General features: G+C 31.2%; 1 protein-coding gene across 1 annotated transcript; it reads right to left on the bottom strand.

Annotated features, from left to right (window-relative positions):
- Positions 1–727: 727 nt before the first annotated feature.
- On the bottom strand, positions 728–16,559 carry LOC128184672 (allene oxide synthase-lipoxygenase protein-like). Its single transcript, XM_052854241.1, has 17 exons — positions 16,458–16,559; positions 15,767–15,991; positions 15,265–15,309; positions 14,976–15,098; positions 14,591–14,641; positions 13,401–13,495; positions 12,426–12,555; positions 11,275–11,367; positions 10,730–10,841; positions 6,867–6,984; positions 6,687–6,779; positions 6,277–6,343; positions 5,731–5,824; positions 5,059–5,159; positions 2,339–2,503; positions 1,959–2,113; positions 728–1,837 (listed from the first exon to the last, which is right to left on the bottom strand). Exons 2-17 carry the CDS (start codon positions 15,935–15,937, stop codon positions 1,693–1,695), a joined length of 1,758 nt encoding a protein of 585 aa, XP_052710201.1. The 5' UTR covers positions 15,938–15,991; positions 16,458–16,559; the 3' UTR covers positions 728–1,692.
- Positions 16,560–17,501: the final 942 nt, after the last annotated feature.

The following is a 17,501-nucleotide window of genomic DNA, read 5'->3' as shown; positions in this document are numbered from 1 at the left end:
AAGTAACACATATCAATATGAATATAAATTCTATCGCAGATATTTTTAAAATTGTTTTTTTTTTTCTTTGACAAGAGCGATTAAACAACTTATGCATCAGCCTTGCAAATGGGAACATTGTATCACCCCTGTAGCATCCGTATCAGCCATGGAGGCTGAAACAGGTATTATATACTTAGCTGAATCGCATATCCAAAATCCATGTATTGATTACTTAGTATATAATAAAATCAAAGTACCGAAGTACTGACGGGAGTTGATTTAATCGATTGTTATTTATTTCAAAATTAACGACATGTTATTTTGCATGACAAGTAAATTCCTATAAGTATTTGAATTACGCGCATTCTTATAATATGAATCCAAGAGAGACTCTATGCTTGTCGGAGATTTACGGAGACAGCCGAGCGTCTGGTTGATCGAGACTATATTGAACTCTTGAGTAGGAATACATAAAATGTACGACTTCAAAAAATATCTAAATTGTTCGTACCATTTAAAATCTGACTATATACAATGTATCTATAAACGAGTTTCCTGTAAGAACAATGCTTAATAACTAATTACATCAAATTTATTGATTAGAACTAAACGTTGTCAGCCGTGTTGATTTGTGTTTAGGTCCAAACACTGTTTCACTTGCAGTTTGTCTGAATAAATGCATAGGAGAGTTGATTAAAATCAGCTTTCAAAAAGGATAAATAAAAATAAAAAGAACCAATGGAAAAACACTAAAACATCATATATTTATTTGGTCATATCGTATACATATATTTAAAATCTGAAGGTTTACACTATCAACAATAAGAATAATGTTTTAACTGATAGGTTGATAAATAAAGTCTTGATATAGAAAAATTACTTAAATAAAAAAAAAGATGCGACGGCTCAATTAAAATAAATCGCTTACTGTTAGCGCTTTCAGCATTATCAGGTCTTAACACAGTTATGCAGAATTAAAATTTTTGGTTAAACTAGTTAACTACTTCCTCAGTAGAAGCAATGTATTTTCCCTTTGGTTAAAAATTTAAGGGGGTCATTTTTTGACATAACATATTGAAACCAAATGTAACGAATTAGATCGTTTAGAATTGTGAGTTTTAAAATTATCAGCATCATAATATTCGTTTCTTCAAACAGGTTCTAAAATCATCAACATACGAACACGAGTATCAATGAATTGATATTAATAGAATAGCAGCTGTCTTTATCAAATAAAGATATACTCTTTATAAATGTTTATTCTTTAGATTAAAATATGTACATAAACATAATAAAAGTTCAGTTGATTACTTTACTTAATCGGATGTCGTCAAAATAATCGATTTTTCAGTTTTCAATACAAAATTGTACTATATCACTTCAGCCTGTAACAATTTACGGGGAATTCGATTTCTCCAACTGCAAACGTGCACAAAAGCTTGATTGTTTAATTATTTAGTTTATCCTAAAATCAGTTTGTCTAAATGTAATCATTACACCACTTTATTGGCTCAAAAATTATTTTTTTTATCACTTTACTTCTTCTTCAAACAAAGTAGGCTATCCAGTGTTTACCGGTCGGTATTGTTTAAGAACAAACAAGATTAAAAAGGAATCGGAAAACAAACAATTAAAAGTTAGTTACTTGTTACAAGGGAATTTACAAGCTTCAAACAGGTTAACATGGGCCATTGAACCCCTTTTAAGCGATTAAATGTTTATAGAATTAAGAACATTTTCTGGAAGAAGCCATTCATACGGGTATTCTTTGATTTCCTTTCCATTGTTGCCAGCAGTAATATCGTTATTTCTCTGATTTATCTGCTCTGTGACACCTAATAAATTTTGCTGAAACCTGTGATAACAAAAAGAGAAATTAATATCAAAAATAATAATCAATGGTTGTGCTCAGGCACTGAATATTTTAGTAATAAAGTATAACTTTTTTAGGTTAAGAACAGTATCAAAGCACACACTTTTTAACAAAAGCCTTTCCATCGCTATCCATTGTCTTTAAATAACTATCTTCATAATTTCCCAAACTGTTTGTGAGTACTTGAGTACCGGTCCGTTTAGCACCAATTATATAAAATAGTTCTTTTCCTGTGGGCATTGCTTCATCAAGATCATTCTATAAAGAAATAACGAAATGTTAAAGGTTTGCCAAGTTTATTACCGTGAAATTACCATGAGTTAACAAAACCATTCAAAGTAACCTTTAATAAAGTATACTACCTGCCTAATTGTTTCATGACAATTAAAAAAAATGACGATTTTTAGTATTTATTATTTAGTTTCATATTTTGCAATACTTTTTCTTTGAGGTCTAAAAGATAACGTAGCCGTTAAATCTTACCATTTCTTCCTCGGGTTGTCCATGTAAAATGTCTGGCATGTTTGGAGGAAAGGCGAATTGGTCATATGCAGGATAATTGGCCGCAGAATGCTCGACACTACATATGTAAATGAAATCTGTCAAAACCTCGACGAGGTTTTCGATGCTTGTAAATTCCGGAATACCCTGAAGTTTGAAAACAATACCAATATAATGAAGTAAACGCTTTTATATATTATATAAAAAAATTATCAGCTGTGGCAGTATATTAAATGCAGCATTGATACTATCGATTAAAATGCTTTAACAATGCAAATAAAATTGCAGCTTAGTTATTGCCATTTTAAACCAGAGGTCCATGGGCCACAGGGCTCACTTTAGCTGTAATAGTTCTCCACATATTCTTATGTTTAACACGAAGCCCTTTTTGCCACTGTATGATTTCATAACCATATCCAATATTGAGCATTGCAGGTCTTAAACAACTCTTGATATGAAAAAACCCACTATAAACTTTGAATCTTTGGCCCATATATTGTCAAGGGGCCATAGTTTAAACAAAATGTACAAATGACAGGATGCCTACATATACGTAATATCATGTATTATAACATTTCAGTTGTTGAGAATTTTTTTTCAAAGTAAACGTGAAACACAAACCCGCTCCATTATGGTCCCATCCTACTTTTTGGAGATCACTGGGATCATGATTTGAACAAACTTTAATCTACACTACCTAAGGGTGTTTCTATACAAGTTATAGGTTTTTTGTCCGAATGGCTTTTAGCTCACCTGACCCAAAGGCTCAAGTGAGCTTTTCTGATCACAATTTGTCCGTTGTCTGTCTTTGTCGTCATTGTTGTAAACTTTTCACATTTTCATCCTCTTCTCAAGAACCGCTGGCAGATTTCAACCAAATTTGGACCAAAGCACCACTAGGTGAAGGGGATTCAAGTTTGTTTAAATGGAGGGCTACGCCCTCTTTAATAGGGAAATAATTGAGAATTATTGAAAATTTGTTGGTATTTTTCAAAAATCTTCTTCTCAAAAACTATTCGGCCTGAAAAGCTTCAACTTGTGTGGAGGCATCACCATGTAGTGTAGATTCGAGTTTGTTCAAATCATGGTCCCCGGGGGTAGAAAGGGGCCACAAGATGGGGAAAAAGTTTTCCATAGGAATATATATAGAAAATTAAAATGAAACATTCTCAGGTAGTGTATATTTAAGTTTGTTCAAATCATAGTCCCTGGGGGTAGGGTGGGTCACAATTGGGGGATAAATTTTTATACAGGAATATATAGAGAACATCTTTAAAAAAAAATCTTTAAAAAACTACTTGGCCAAGAAAGCTCAAATTGGCGTGTAACCATCCTCAAATAGTGTAGATTCAGGTTTGTTAAAATCATGGTCCCTGGAGGTAGGGCGGGGCCACAATGGGGGATACATTTTTATATAGAGAGAAAATCTTTAAAAATCTTCTTCTCAAGAACAATTAGGCCAGGAAAGCCCAAATTTGGGTGGAAGCATCCCCAGATCGTATAGATTCAAGTTTGTTTAAATAATAGTCCAGGGGTAGGGTGAGGCCACAATGTGCGATGGATTTTTTTACATAGGAATATATAGAGACAATCTTTAAAAATCTTATTTTTAAAGACTATTTGGCCAGAAAAGCTTAAACTTGCGTAGAGGCATCATCGGGTAGTGTAAATTCAAGTTTGTAAAATCACAGTCCCTAGTATTAGGGCGGGGCCGTGATGGGGGTTTGAATTTTTACATAGGAATATATAGAGAAAATCTTTAAAAATATTCTGAGAAAGATTTCGGTTTAAAACTCAGTACTTAATGTGAAAGCACAGGTTATGCAGATTAAAGTTTGTTGAAACCATGATTCCCTAGAGAAAAGTTGAGCCACGAAATGGGGGGGGGGGTTTATATAGGAATAGAGAAAAATCTTCTTAGAGGTACAACAACAAAAGGGGCTTGGTATTACCAAAAAAAGGAGGTGGATATAAATTGGAAGATTTATCAATTTTTTTCGCAAGATCTACTGTACTTAGTATTCACGATACTAGTATTCAAGTATATCAAGATATTTTGATACTGTAATGCTAATTTGATCAGAAATAATGCAATTGTTGCTCAGGTGAGCGATGTGGCCCCTGGGCCTCTTGTTTAAAAGAATAATTTTAAAGATGTTTCTCTAAATATTCATATGTTAAAAACCCGACTTCCATTGTTGCCCTACCCTACTCTCGGGGATTATGATTTAAACAAACTTGAATCTGCATTACATTCAAATTTCAGCTTTGCTAGCCCACTATTATTTCGAAATGCTATCATTTTTCCATATTTTCCCCTACCATCTCCCCTTGAAAGGTTGAAAGAGAACGTGGCGTTTTTATTGATAAAAACAAACATAAAGCCCCTTTACGTAAGTATCTTTCGTACCAAGCTTGGTTGAAATTAGCCTAGTGGTTCTGGAGAGGAATTGTAAAATGTAAAATGTTTATGGACAGACAGACAGACAGACAGACAGACAGACGGAAACCGGACAAAAAGTGATCAAAAAGCTCATTTGAGTTTTCAGCTCAGGTGAGATTTAACAAAAATTTTGTTTTTTGTTTCAACAATCAATCAAATTTTTAGAATGCGTTGAAATGTATTACATAATCCCAATTTTTTTTTATATTTAGCCCATAATAGTTGTACATGCACATAATATACAATTTACTAAACACACATTCATCCCACATCCGCCGGTTCCATTTGTTTTTCTTGGTAATAATAGTTCTTGTCTAAACGATTGAATCTCATGGTCTTGTTGAACATTAACATCATCATCTGAAACACAAACAAACAGAAAACAAGCTAAGAGTTTAAATTTGGATCATTTTTGAACTTGCTATTATATAAAAGGGGCATGGTCACGATTTTTGTCAACTTTTATTTTTCTATTTTCATTATTTATAATGCTTTAGAAATGCATTTCTAATGATCAAATGAAAATTGAGAGTCAGTTTCTAAGTTTTAAGCAGGATAAAGACCTCACAAATCTGTGTCATGTAAACAAGGCTCGTGCCCTGTTTTTGTTTATGTAAGTTTAATATACCAATTCAAAACCTTTTTTCAAACTGATTTTTCTATCTTCTTATTCATTTTAAGCATTAATAAACAGTTCCTAAAGTTTAACACATTCATTTTAGGTCTAAAATTGAAATTCCCACGTCAACATTCAAAATGTAAACAAAAGCTTTGTTTACATGTCAAAGAATTGTAAGCTCTGTAAATCGCTTATGACTCAACAAATGACACTCAAATATTGTTTGCCTAATAAAATTCAAATCGGAAAAATAATTTTTGACCAAAATCGTGACCAAGTCCCTTGAAGATTAGATATATATTGCAAACTTACTGCCATAGTAGTGTGCTGCATATTCATACACAAACTGATGTATTGCTTTATGCAAAAGCAAAGCGTCATCTTTAAAGAAGTATCCTGGTATCGTCTAAAAGAATGTAAATGACATTGATAACACAGGCACGTAGCATCTGTGAAATGAGAGGGGGGGGGGCTCTTTTTCTTAAAAATACCTTTCATAATTTTACATAAAGAAATTTGAATTCTGTAAAATTTGTAGGTATTATGCATTAACCATAACCAATCCACCCCTTCTTGGATTAACGAAGTAAGAATTAAAACTGGGCTTTGTAGCAATGCAGTTTTTGACATACCATTCTCTTCCACCACAATTGAAATGTGTTTTGATTGGCAAGAACTTTATTTTGTTGTTTAATTAATTTTAACACCCCCCCCCCCCTCTTGCAATCAATGATACGTGCCTGCAACACACAACAATAGTACTTACAATAGTTCTTTGCTACATGTATATTTGGATAAAAAGATAATATCGGTACATAGACAAATGCAAATAATTAGATGAATAAAAAAAATATTAACCATTGTACCCCTGATCTCCAATCCATTCAGAAGTGAGGCATGTGTATTATACGCCCAGTTTTCATTGCTTCAATTTCGATAAAAAAAAAGAAAGAGAAAATACAACATGTAAATATTAAATGGAGTAACCTTGAACAATCCTTTCAACATAGTGTGTAAGCAAAACACAAAATTTCAAAATACTGAACTGTTCCACGATTAAATTGTCTAACTTTGATAATTGTTCAATAGCATTATATGTGCTTTCTATAATATCATTTTGGATAGGTTATTATTTGCAAATGACAGGTTTGTCTTTCAAAAGTATTAATGTTATAAGTAAAAACAAATCTTGAAAAAATTGCCTTGATTAAAGACTAGATGATTAGCAAACAAGAATAATGACATATTTCAATTCCAGTGTCACTTACTGTTTTGATATGAGTCTTAAAAATGTGAGACGCCTACTATAAGTTGTTTTTTCAAAGATGGCGCCCTCCGAAAGTAAATCATCCTTTGTGAATCTATAATAAAAAAATGCGATGCATCATGGTTGCAACAATAGTGGGACCAAACAATTTGTATGTCCGTAACATGAATTTTCAACTTACGTGTTAATAGCATGCATATATTGAAAATGAGGCAAAAGAATCTTGTAGATAGGATGTCTGTCCGAAAGATTCCTATGTATGCAGATGCTAACCCCATCCATTAAGAAATGCGTAAAGCCTGTAATTTTTTTTTTCGTGATTAATTTAACTTAACAATAATAAGATAAATTCCGATCCTTATTTTATACATATATTTTAGATAAAGAAGTACAATAAAACAAAATGTGTTTATGCTCTTGATATGTATAATATCTCTTTCGTATTTGCTATTTCATGTTTATAGATAAAAAAAAACCACCAAAATAAACTTGAAACTGAATTTTAAGAATTTTATAATTTAAAAAAAAAAGTTTTAAATTTAATGAACCTTTTCTTCTTAAAGTTTGTTAAACTATGTTATAATTATTATAAATAAAAAAAATCCAAAATGAAATGATATACTAAATTATAATGCTTTAGAAGACAAAAAAGATATTAAGAAATATGGGACAACCTTGTAAATAAAAAAGAGATATAGAACTTGTTGTAGTTTCAGTGTATAGAGAAGATCAATGTCGGGAGACAAATCATTGGAATGCATGTAAACAATGCCGAAATCAGACTTATTTTACATTGATACACAAGATTTAGATGAATGTTAGTTTGGATACAATAAGGATAATATATACTGGCATGTATATTTTTTTATAAGCGAGTGTTATATAAAGTAAGCAGATCTTCACCGGCCTTTCCTCTGTCAGTGTGTACAAAAAAAGGCAAACGTGTAACACTACCCCAAATATTATGAAAGGTGAATTTGACAAATATCAAAAGCATATGACCTAAACTTCTTGGAAAGTGCTGCTAGAATCCTGTGGTCCGTAGTTGTAATTGAAAAATACGGAGTATTTTCAATGAAATTGGAGAAGTTGAGAGGGTTTCCGATAAATAATGACAATATTTAGTTCATGCGAATAAATATAGGATTCTAGCAGTAATACTAATAAATATTAACTAATTGTCGATCGACTTATTGTATCATACATTCAAATGAACTTCAGGGTAGTGTTACACTTTTTGATTTTTATTAAGGTAAAAAGTTATCTATTTTAAACTGTCACGTGATACCATGACATGGCAGCTTTAAAGATCGACTCGCTTCCAAAGTAGAAAATAATATCATTGCGAACACATACACTTGATATTACTATTCAACACTGTTTTCATGAAAATAAACACTTTTTAAATTGATCATAATATCGATGGTCATTGAACTCGGAGTTGCCTTAACCTACCCGCGAATCATCAGAGGAGCTCAACTTGAATACCATTACTAGAACATCTAAGAACTATGATTATCATCATTTTGGCGACATTCTGTGAGCCTTATATATGTATTCACTAAAACATTTCACATTAAAATTGTTACAAATGTTATATGTCTTTGTAGGGAGGTCATTCCTTTCATTTTTTTTTACTTTCAAAGTTCAGGTTTTGCACTCAAAATTTGCTCATTTAAGCTTAGTAGTTTCAGAACATATCACCTCTGCGAATGCGTTCGGAATGTTTTCTTTATCGTTGCTAAGTATGTAATAAATCCAGAGGTGCTCGAATGAAAGTTTACGAGACTTCTCCGAGATTTGTTTAGTTCCTGTGAAATTTCCAGCGGATGCATAAGTGCTCGAAAAATATTCTCAAAATACGTAAGTACTGGTCGTTTTTCAAATCATATCCTACTTTGACTTTTGTTCAAACATGAACATCTTTAAAGATGTTGTCTTTTTTCACCATCTAGCGGTTATTTATACTAAACGATAATATTCAGAACAGAGTTATCGCTCGTGTTCAAGCACGTGTAAAGTGGTTGAAAATATACACATTATGTTGCTTAATAAAATCATAGCAATGTTTGATGCTTGTGGTGTGCCATACCATGTTTTTAAATAAATAATGGGTGTCTCGTTTGCATTAAAATGTTGTATATACCGATCTATTTTCAAGAAACATTCTGCAACAATTAGTATAATCTGTTTCACTATTGACCCTATTACTAGGTCAGGCGCGGATCGAAAATTAATCCTCAGGGCAGATATCTACTAAGCATGTTAATTATTGCAACAGCAGACAAAAACTATTTTTTGTATTGTTTTATTTTCATTGTTTCTAGAACACATTTTTTCCACCAATTAAAGGAGATTAAGTTTTAAATCACTAAACCTCTAGATTTTATATTTGACTATTTTCTCAAATTATCATTATAATACGTAGATTCTATGAAATAAACTATAAACACGAGGTATGATTTTTACTGCAAAACTGAAAGGGTCAAACAAAACCACGTAGTCTAAAATTTAATCAAATGACAAGAACATTCGCAGGGGTGATAACTGAAGGAGTGTGATTTCAAATAACGAACAAACAGATATACAAGCAGAGTTAGTCTGTAGCTTAAAAATTCTTCTTGAAATAGCAGAACTTTCAAAACAAGGATATAAAGATATATTTAAATTAATTAAGCATGGTTCCATTTATTTCACACGAAAATCGATTGCAAATTTATAGCTTCGTAGAAACCGACAGGGCCTAATCTACACGCCATATTCATCGATTGATTGAAACATTCAGCAAATAAAGAAAATATAAGACTGTACAAAAAATCGTGATGATATCAGACTCATATTCGCGTAGAAAACGATTTGCTCTTAATAATTAAGTTATGTTTTCTCTTACTTTTTACCATCACTCAAATGGGTTGTTAAAAGAGAGATGATTATATAAACAATTAAGTGCTTTCTTTGACCATTCTTGCGGGTTATGAAGATAGCGATCATTGCAGAAGTTTTTTTTCTGCATTGTCGCCTCCTTCATAGCCCACTAGAATTACAAAAGAAAGCCTTTTATTGTTGAAATAAAATTAAAAGGACATGGTTAAAGAATACACACACATATAGATAGATAGATAGATAGATAGATAGATAGATAGATAGATAGATAGATAGATAGATAAATCCAAGAAAAAGTGCTTATGTTTTACTCGATCTTTGTGTTTTCATTTATTTAAGTTATATATATAAATATATATATATATATAATTTAAAAGATGTGGTACATGTGCCTACATAGAAGAAGGAACTACAATTCTACTAAAATCTGGGATGGAAATTCGCGCCAATGCGTCGATGAACTGTAAATTGGAAAATGTTATTTATTGTGCTATTTGCCCAACATGCAAAGAATTTTATATTGGACAGACGGGGAAACTAAACGCGCGTGTTCGTGTCCACAAGCAACAGATTAAAAACCCGAGTGTTCGTAATACTCCATGCCGTGAACATTTTGCTGAATGCGGCCAGGGAAAATTTACCCTATTCCCATTTTATAAACTTCCAAATGAAAATGAAATACTGCGCTTAGCCAAGGAAGACCACTTTATTAAATTATTTAAACCAAAACTTAATCGCACTCAGTGAAAAATGTATTATATGCATGTGATATAATTGAATCATTTGTAATATTTGCGATTATTATTTTTTAGCGCCTTTTTGCTCTGTGACTCTAACTTTCCGCTACTTTAACGTTATTATGAAGTCACAATGAACTTTTGCTTATTGACGTTACTACGTTACATATTAGTCATTTGTACATAACTGCCTGAAAAGCCAGGAATGGCGAAAACGTTTGCGGTTAATAGAATCAATTTGTAATTTTATTCTGGATATTTATTATTTTTAAATTATTTTAAACTGTGCCGATTTATTTTTTGTTTGTATTGGGAAATTATATATATACATGTATATATGTGAAAAGTACGATAAATAAACATACATTACTATTATGTGAATAAAATATAACTAATTATGAAGATGTTAAAGATATTGTTTTACCTATGTGTGTGACTGAGATATGATATTGACCTTCCAGCATATTAAACCACATTCTCATTTTTACCCACTGCCGAATTTCTGTGCTGTCGCCATTTAAACGTGGCATGTATACCTGGATTAAAGTATTCTATTGAACTTTAAATATAGCACAATTTGTACTCAGGCTTAGTTAACCCGTCGTGGTAAAGATAAAATGCCTCATTTTTACCAATTGTTTACTTTATAAAAAACAAGATACATTTGAGCTAATGTTAAATAGTGATACCCCCGCTCTCTTGTAAATATACAAACTAATCAACGTCGACATTTAAAAAGAACTTAATAAGAAAAAAGTATTTTATAATTTTAAGCATCTGCATTCATTAGTTGCTGGGAAATCTTTTACGAAAATTTGTTACTACAATACGCACACACAGACAGACAGATATGCAGACACACAAGGGTAAAATAGAATATAAACTATTTTTCTATTTTCTGCTCTCAATTGGAGCGGGAGATAATTAGAATGTTATGATATGTGCAACTTCACACGACTTTGAAACCACCTTTCCATCCTTGACGTCCGTTATATTCATCCATACAGCAACTGGCATTAAAACATCTTTGTATATCCCAAACAAAGCCATTGTTGATAGAAGCTACAAAGCGAAAGAGTGCATAATAGTCCTGTATTTTAATTAAAACCAGTTTAACATCTACTACATTTTTTAAGAGGGTTCGATGGTTGTGGTAATTTTTAGACTATTGATCTCCCTTAACTTATAAGAAGAGCTCCATAAAAATAAAATGGAATTTTTTAATATTCAAAATAAAAAATATATGGATTTGTTCAATACTTAATTATAGTTTATAGTTCATATCTTACAATTTTGTTTAATAATTTATTGAAGCTTTCGATACTTTTGGTGTTTTTCATAAAAAAAAAACAAAAACAAAAAAAACAACTCTGCCATTTATCTACTTTCATTCATTATTATCTGTTATTTTCATAAGCGGGTTGGAAGGGCGACATTAAAATACCCAAAGAATGAAAAAGGGGTATTTTGATATGAAATTTAAATATTTTAAGGTAGGGCTGCTATGGATTACCACTTTTTGTCAAAGAAATTGTAAGTAATCAGCTTTAAGAGAGCTGGGCGATTGTTACCAATTTTAGACAATATAAGTCTCCTAAAAATGCTCTTTGAAAAAAGATGTAGCAAATTTTTCAAATTTTTAGTCTAAACAATTTGTATATTTGGCTAAACAAATTATATCTGAAAATTTTGACAAGATCTGATAGTTAATTTGTTGAACATCGAGCGTCATTAACTGAGTTGTTATGTTAAGTGTTATATCACATTCATAATTATCATCTAAATGTACATTAAAAATCTAATCAATGAAATGTGAAAACAATAATGATAGTAGATGGTAAATATTGGACGGAAAATATCCATCATTTTATTTAAAGGCAGTTTCAAAAATAATTCCGGTTTGTGGGGTTATATGTGGCGATCAACGGACAGCTATGTATATAAATAAGAGGCGGAAAATTTTACAAATTTTATATTAGATGATAGATCTAACATTCAATGATTCTAAACAGAGATTTTCATGGTACAGGCCAACAGTATGAAATGAACTAGATTCATCATTCCACCCCACCCCCATTTTTCCTTTGATATGCAGGATTTATATAACAATGTAAACTTACTGTTGGTTCGTTAAGAGAAATCTCCGAAAGGTCTACAACGAACAATGTCCCCTGTTGAATGTGTGCCTCTAGTGTCTTTCCCGCCAAATAGGGGTGGTTTTCCTCGATGATATTTACAAATGGGACAAATCTGTAGAATCAAAACACTTTCAGTGTCTGCAATGTAATATTGTTGACGTTTTCATGTTTGGTTGATTTCATTTCTTTTTACAACACAAATTACAAACTGCCAATATCATAAAAGGGAGATTTTAGTCCAAATCTTTTATTGCTATGTTATTTTACTTTAATGTTTTGAATGGTTTATTTGAGAATTTGGAATGTTTAATACATTTAAATGGCAGAAGTGAGGTAACGAATGGGGTCTTTTTAAAATAAATTGTTATGTAAAAAATCTTCATGTCCTGTTTTTGTTTAGAAGTAATCTGTTGTAATGAACTAATTATAATTCTAACAATTTGATCCATAACATTCTAAATAAACTGTTCCTTTGTGTTCATAAATCCATATACTGTAGACATTTTTATTTACATGTGAGGGAAATTTACACCAATCACGCAGTAAGCTTGAAACCGCAGAAAATACCCCCTCGCATATGGTAAATATCAAAACCTAAGAGAGGTAAACTACACATCCGCGTACTTAATGCCCGCGCGTATTGTTTGACAATAGAAAACACTTACTGAATCATAACCGTAATTAACCACTTTTTCAGTATACAAACATAAGTTTTGAATACACTTAACCGACTATAAAAAAAATTACTTTAGGTTTGTAAACAAAACTAAACATTCTTGACTCTGGATCCCGCGTGTTAGTTTCCGAATGATATTCAAAGTTTGATGTGGCATCATAAAATTCAGTTTGCTAGAAAAAAATAAATTATTCAATGTTGAAGCTGTTGAGATAAGGTTACCTTCACCGTAGTGTAATGCCATTAGAGTTACTATGAACGCTGATGAAACAAACTCTTACTGTTCTGGAATTGTTTGGACTTTTCTGATAAGATTGCGAGTGAGCCCATTTATTCTTTGCCATGCAAACCAATGATCAGCCTGGGCTCTTTGTGTCTGTAAAAGATTAGGGATTGTTTATTCATTATTTACAAGTCTTTTCCATTTCTTCTTATTTTCTTCTTTAATTGCTGCAAATCATTTCCCTAATATATCTTTTCCACTATCAAAAAAGTTATGGACTCGAATCTGTGTGTTTTAAAGCGGTTACATTGGGAGAAAAATTTAGTTTTTATAGATCGTTAAATCATTGTATCTAGATTAATTAATATGCCTACTGGGACTAATTTGTTTTCTATAAGCGTTAGTTAATTTATTATTAGCCAATGAAGTCTTACAAATCTGGAATTCGAAACGGAATAGATTTGAACTTTGAAATTGCCAGACCCGAACGTCCACTTTACATAGGTTTGGAAATGTAGCGGATTCACATTTTACGATTTCAAAGAAGTGAACAAATTCTACAAAGAATATTGCTGTCCAACATATTTGTAAGAATAAAATGATTATTATACAACACTAGAAATACACATGAAAACTAGGAATAGAGCTTTGGATTGGCGGATTTTTTTAGGGGTGGGGTTGCTAGATTATTACCATGAAACATAATGTTGTTTTAAAAAAATCAAATAGTAAATTATACATTCAAAACATGAAAACATGGAATCAATATTTGTACACCACATTTTCCATAAAGTATTGTTTGGCGTGGCATCATATAAATATTTGGAGCAAATTTTAATTGAAAAAGTTTGACTTGACCTGTAAAAAAAAGGTCGAAAAAGAGAAAATATTACAAAGACACAAAAATAATTTAAAGCATATGAAATGAATATTTGGGGGACTCTTCCATCATCTTCACCTATAAGGTCTAATAAAAAATATTTTGACGAGAAGGGGTACATGCATTAATGGCTTGGCATTGTTTATACTGATATTATCTCCATTTTCAAATTCTGTTCAATTAACTTTATCTGACTCTGCGTGCACAGTTTGAAGTCGAGGTTCAAATTAAACTTAAATAACGGAACATACATGCATACATACATACATACATACATACATACATACATACATACATACATACATACATACATACATACATACATACATACACTTATGCATGCACTTATGCATGTAATTATTACATACTTTGGTTTGATTTGGTCCGTCTATTTCTTCCTTTCTCCACACTTCACATCCCTGAAAATTACAATTAATAAAGTATTAGTCAAATCAAAATATGTATGATCAATTAAATCACAATATAAGAGAGAGAGAGAGAGAGAGAGAGAGAGAGAGAGAGAGAGAGAGAGAGAGAGAGAGAGAGAGATTGAGATTTAAGAAAGATTTAAAGAAATTAAATATTCAAGTTTTATCTGCTTTTATTATTTGTTTAAACTAAAAAAGCCCAATTAATTGATATATTTCTGATAATCTAAGAGTTTTAAAAAAGATTCCTCCAATATTTAAAAAATGAAGCAGAGAACAAAAAGTAATTCCTATTTTCCTTACCTTCTTTTTATAAATACTTTACCTTTGGTTCTTTTAATATTTTGGAATCCATGAAATGCCGTACCATTTGTGGTATTGTCCATTTACCTCGTCCAAATATCAATAGATAAATCATAGAGAAGACAAACCGAACTCCATGAAAGAACTGTATATGAACATTTGAAAAATTCATATGATATATAGAAAATAAAAACATTTAAGGTTACAGCTTTGAAAGTAAAAATTTAAATCAAATAAATCATATGTATTTTATTACAATATATTATTCAAAATATAACATGGAAGACAATGTACGAATAAAAAATGCATACCAAGAAATTGAAAGACCTTTTCTCTTCTTTCGGAAAATTGCGTAGCTACAAATTTAAAAGGTATCTGAGTGCACCAAACGGATTTATACCATTGGATAAATATAAAAATAGTAAAAAATTAAAAATACATATATCCGTATTTATTCAAAATATGCAAATATTCAAATTATAAATGATCTTTGTTGTACAAAGGTCAATGAATACGGACGGAAATTTTGAATTAAAGGCCAAAAAAATAAATGTGGAATCATTAACTAGAATTCGTGCTGGTCCAATTTTCGTGGTATTTATGGGTAGCTTTCTTCAACAAATTTACATCTTCGACGAAAACAATATTAAAAGGCTTTATATTCTTATTTAAACTGAAAACCGACACTTCCACGAATAAGCAAAAAAATCACAATCCACGAAAATTGGTCCCCACGAATTGAAATGATTCCACAGACTTGTAGTTGACATGTACGCTCTAATACCTTTTACTTATTTTTTTTTTAAAACTCACCATTGGTGGTAAATTGACAATATTTACGAGTCTTTGTTCGAGATCTGTTAATCCAAACGTTGGCTGCTGTAATTGATATTTATTTCTAGCACTTTGCAGGTTCTGTCGTCTTGTTTCAGTTTCGTCATCATTTTGTGGAAGCTTTACTTGTACATTTTGTCGGTTACCCATCTTTAAAATTCTTTTTCTTTTCAAGGTGAATGTCGCGGTCGTCAAGTCGTATTTCTATGAGATTAGAAAAACTTTTAAAGATTAAAAAAAAATCTTTGAAACAGAAAAGGAAGCAGCATTAAAGATAAAGTGACTATACTGCGACTTTATCGGGCTATGCAGTCAAAATCCCAATATTCAAAAGTTATTTTTGATACGTTCAATTTAGAAAATTTTTTTTAAAAAATCCCACAGATTTACACCGAAGATTTAAACATTGATAAAAATAAAAACAACAAAAGTAGTTCTAAACCCGATACTCCTCGGTTTAAAAACCAATGCACTGCTAACCGAATGAAAGGGTTAACCTACTAGCTAATGCTAGTAAGTGTGTGGTAATACCGAGCTTATTCACTGTACACTTCTTTTGTTTAAATTTCTATATCATTGAAATATCCCACTTTTTAAAACTAAATCCTTCTCAAGTTCAGTTTTTTTGCTTGGCTCTAATGCAACAGATTAGGAAAACAGCCACACTTACATGTAGCTATATGCTTATTATTCCAGGCAACTCGGTTAGAGAAAATGTTATACCGACTAATATAAGCTCAAGGGTTCACCAACTAGCTAGTCCTTATAGGAGCGCGTTAGTGCTTACCCTTGAGAACTGATATCCTTGTTTATCTTGACAGTACAGGATATCATTTGTTCTTAGTGTCCTGATCAATGACTATTCCAAACGGATTTAAACATTATGTACATATACATACATGTATTACACAAACTTAAGGGCTCTAATTTTATTCATTTCAACATTAACAAAATTCATAAGAAGTTTATTTGTAATTGAATTGTTAATACAAAATTAAAGATGTCATTTTAAATTGTATTCAAATCAAAGAAGGTTTTAATGTTTCAGTTAATATCTTTTTCAATGAAATGCAAGGACAAAAAGCCTGTACGGAAATATACTTCTATAATAATTAAGTAGATTTTCTATAGTCATTTATCCCCCCCCCCCCCCAAATATTTCATGATAATGATATATTGACAATGATCATATTCATTACTTATTATTTAATGCATTGATTATTATTTTATGTTATAAGCTCTTTAATTAATGACCTTTCTATTCTATTTACAATCGCTGGTATAAGAAATTATGATACAAGGCGGTTATACATTATAAACAAATGTAGCATTGTTTTATTATGCAATTGTATCCATTTTAACAGGGTATTCCGGATTTCAACAATATTGGCAACATTGCGGATGTCTTGGCAATCTTCTTCTGCACTTGAGAGAGCTGGATGGAAGTTGCTATTTTTAGACCATATCAATTGCAATAAAAAGAAGAACTATTTATAATTGAAAAAAAATTATGATGCTTTAATTTTTTTCCAAAGTTGTTTTTAACTATTTTGTTTAGATTAAGGTGGGCCTGATAGGTAATTTGTTGACCATCCCACAATGCATCCTTTACGGCATTACCATAATCACTACAACTTGTAGCCATACTACTACATTTATCATATTTAATCATATATTTCAAATACTATATCTTGAAATCAATAACCTATATTTA

The sequence above is a fragment of the Crassostrea angulata genome, chromosome 5 (assembly GCF_025612915.1).
Source record: "Crassostrea angulata isolate pt1a10 chromosome 5, ASM2561291v2, whole genome shotgun sequence".
NCBI classification, from domain to species: domain Eukaryota; kingdom Metazoa; phylum Mollusca; class Bivalvia; order Ostreida; family Ostreidae; genus Magallana; species Magallana angulata.
This window is presented reverse-complemented; position numbering and strand designations above follow the sequence as displayed.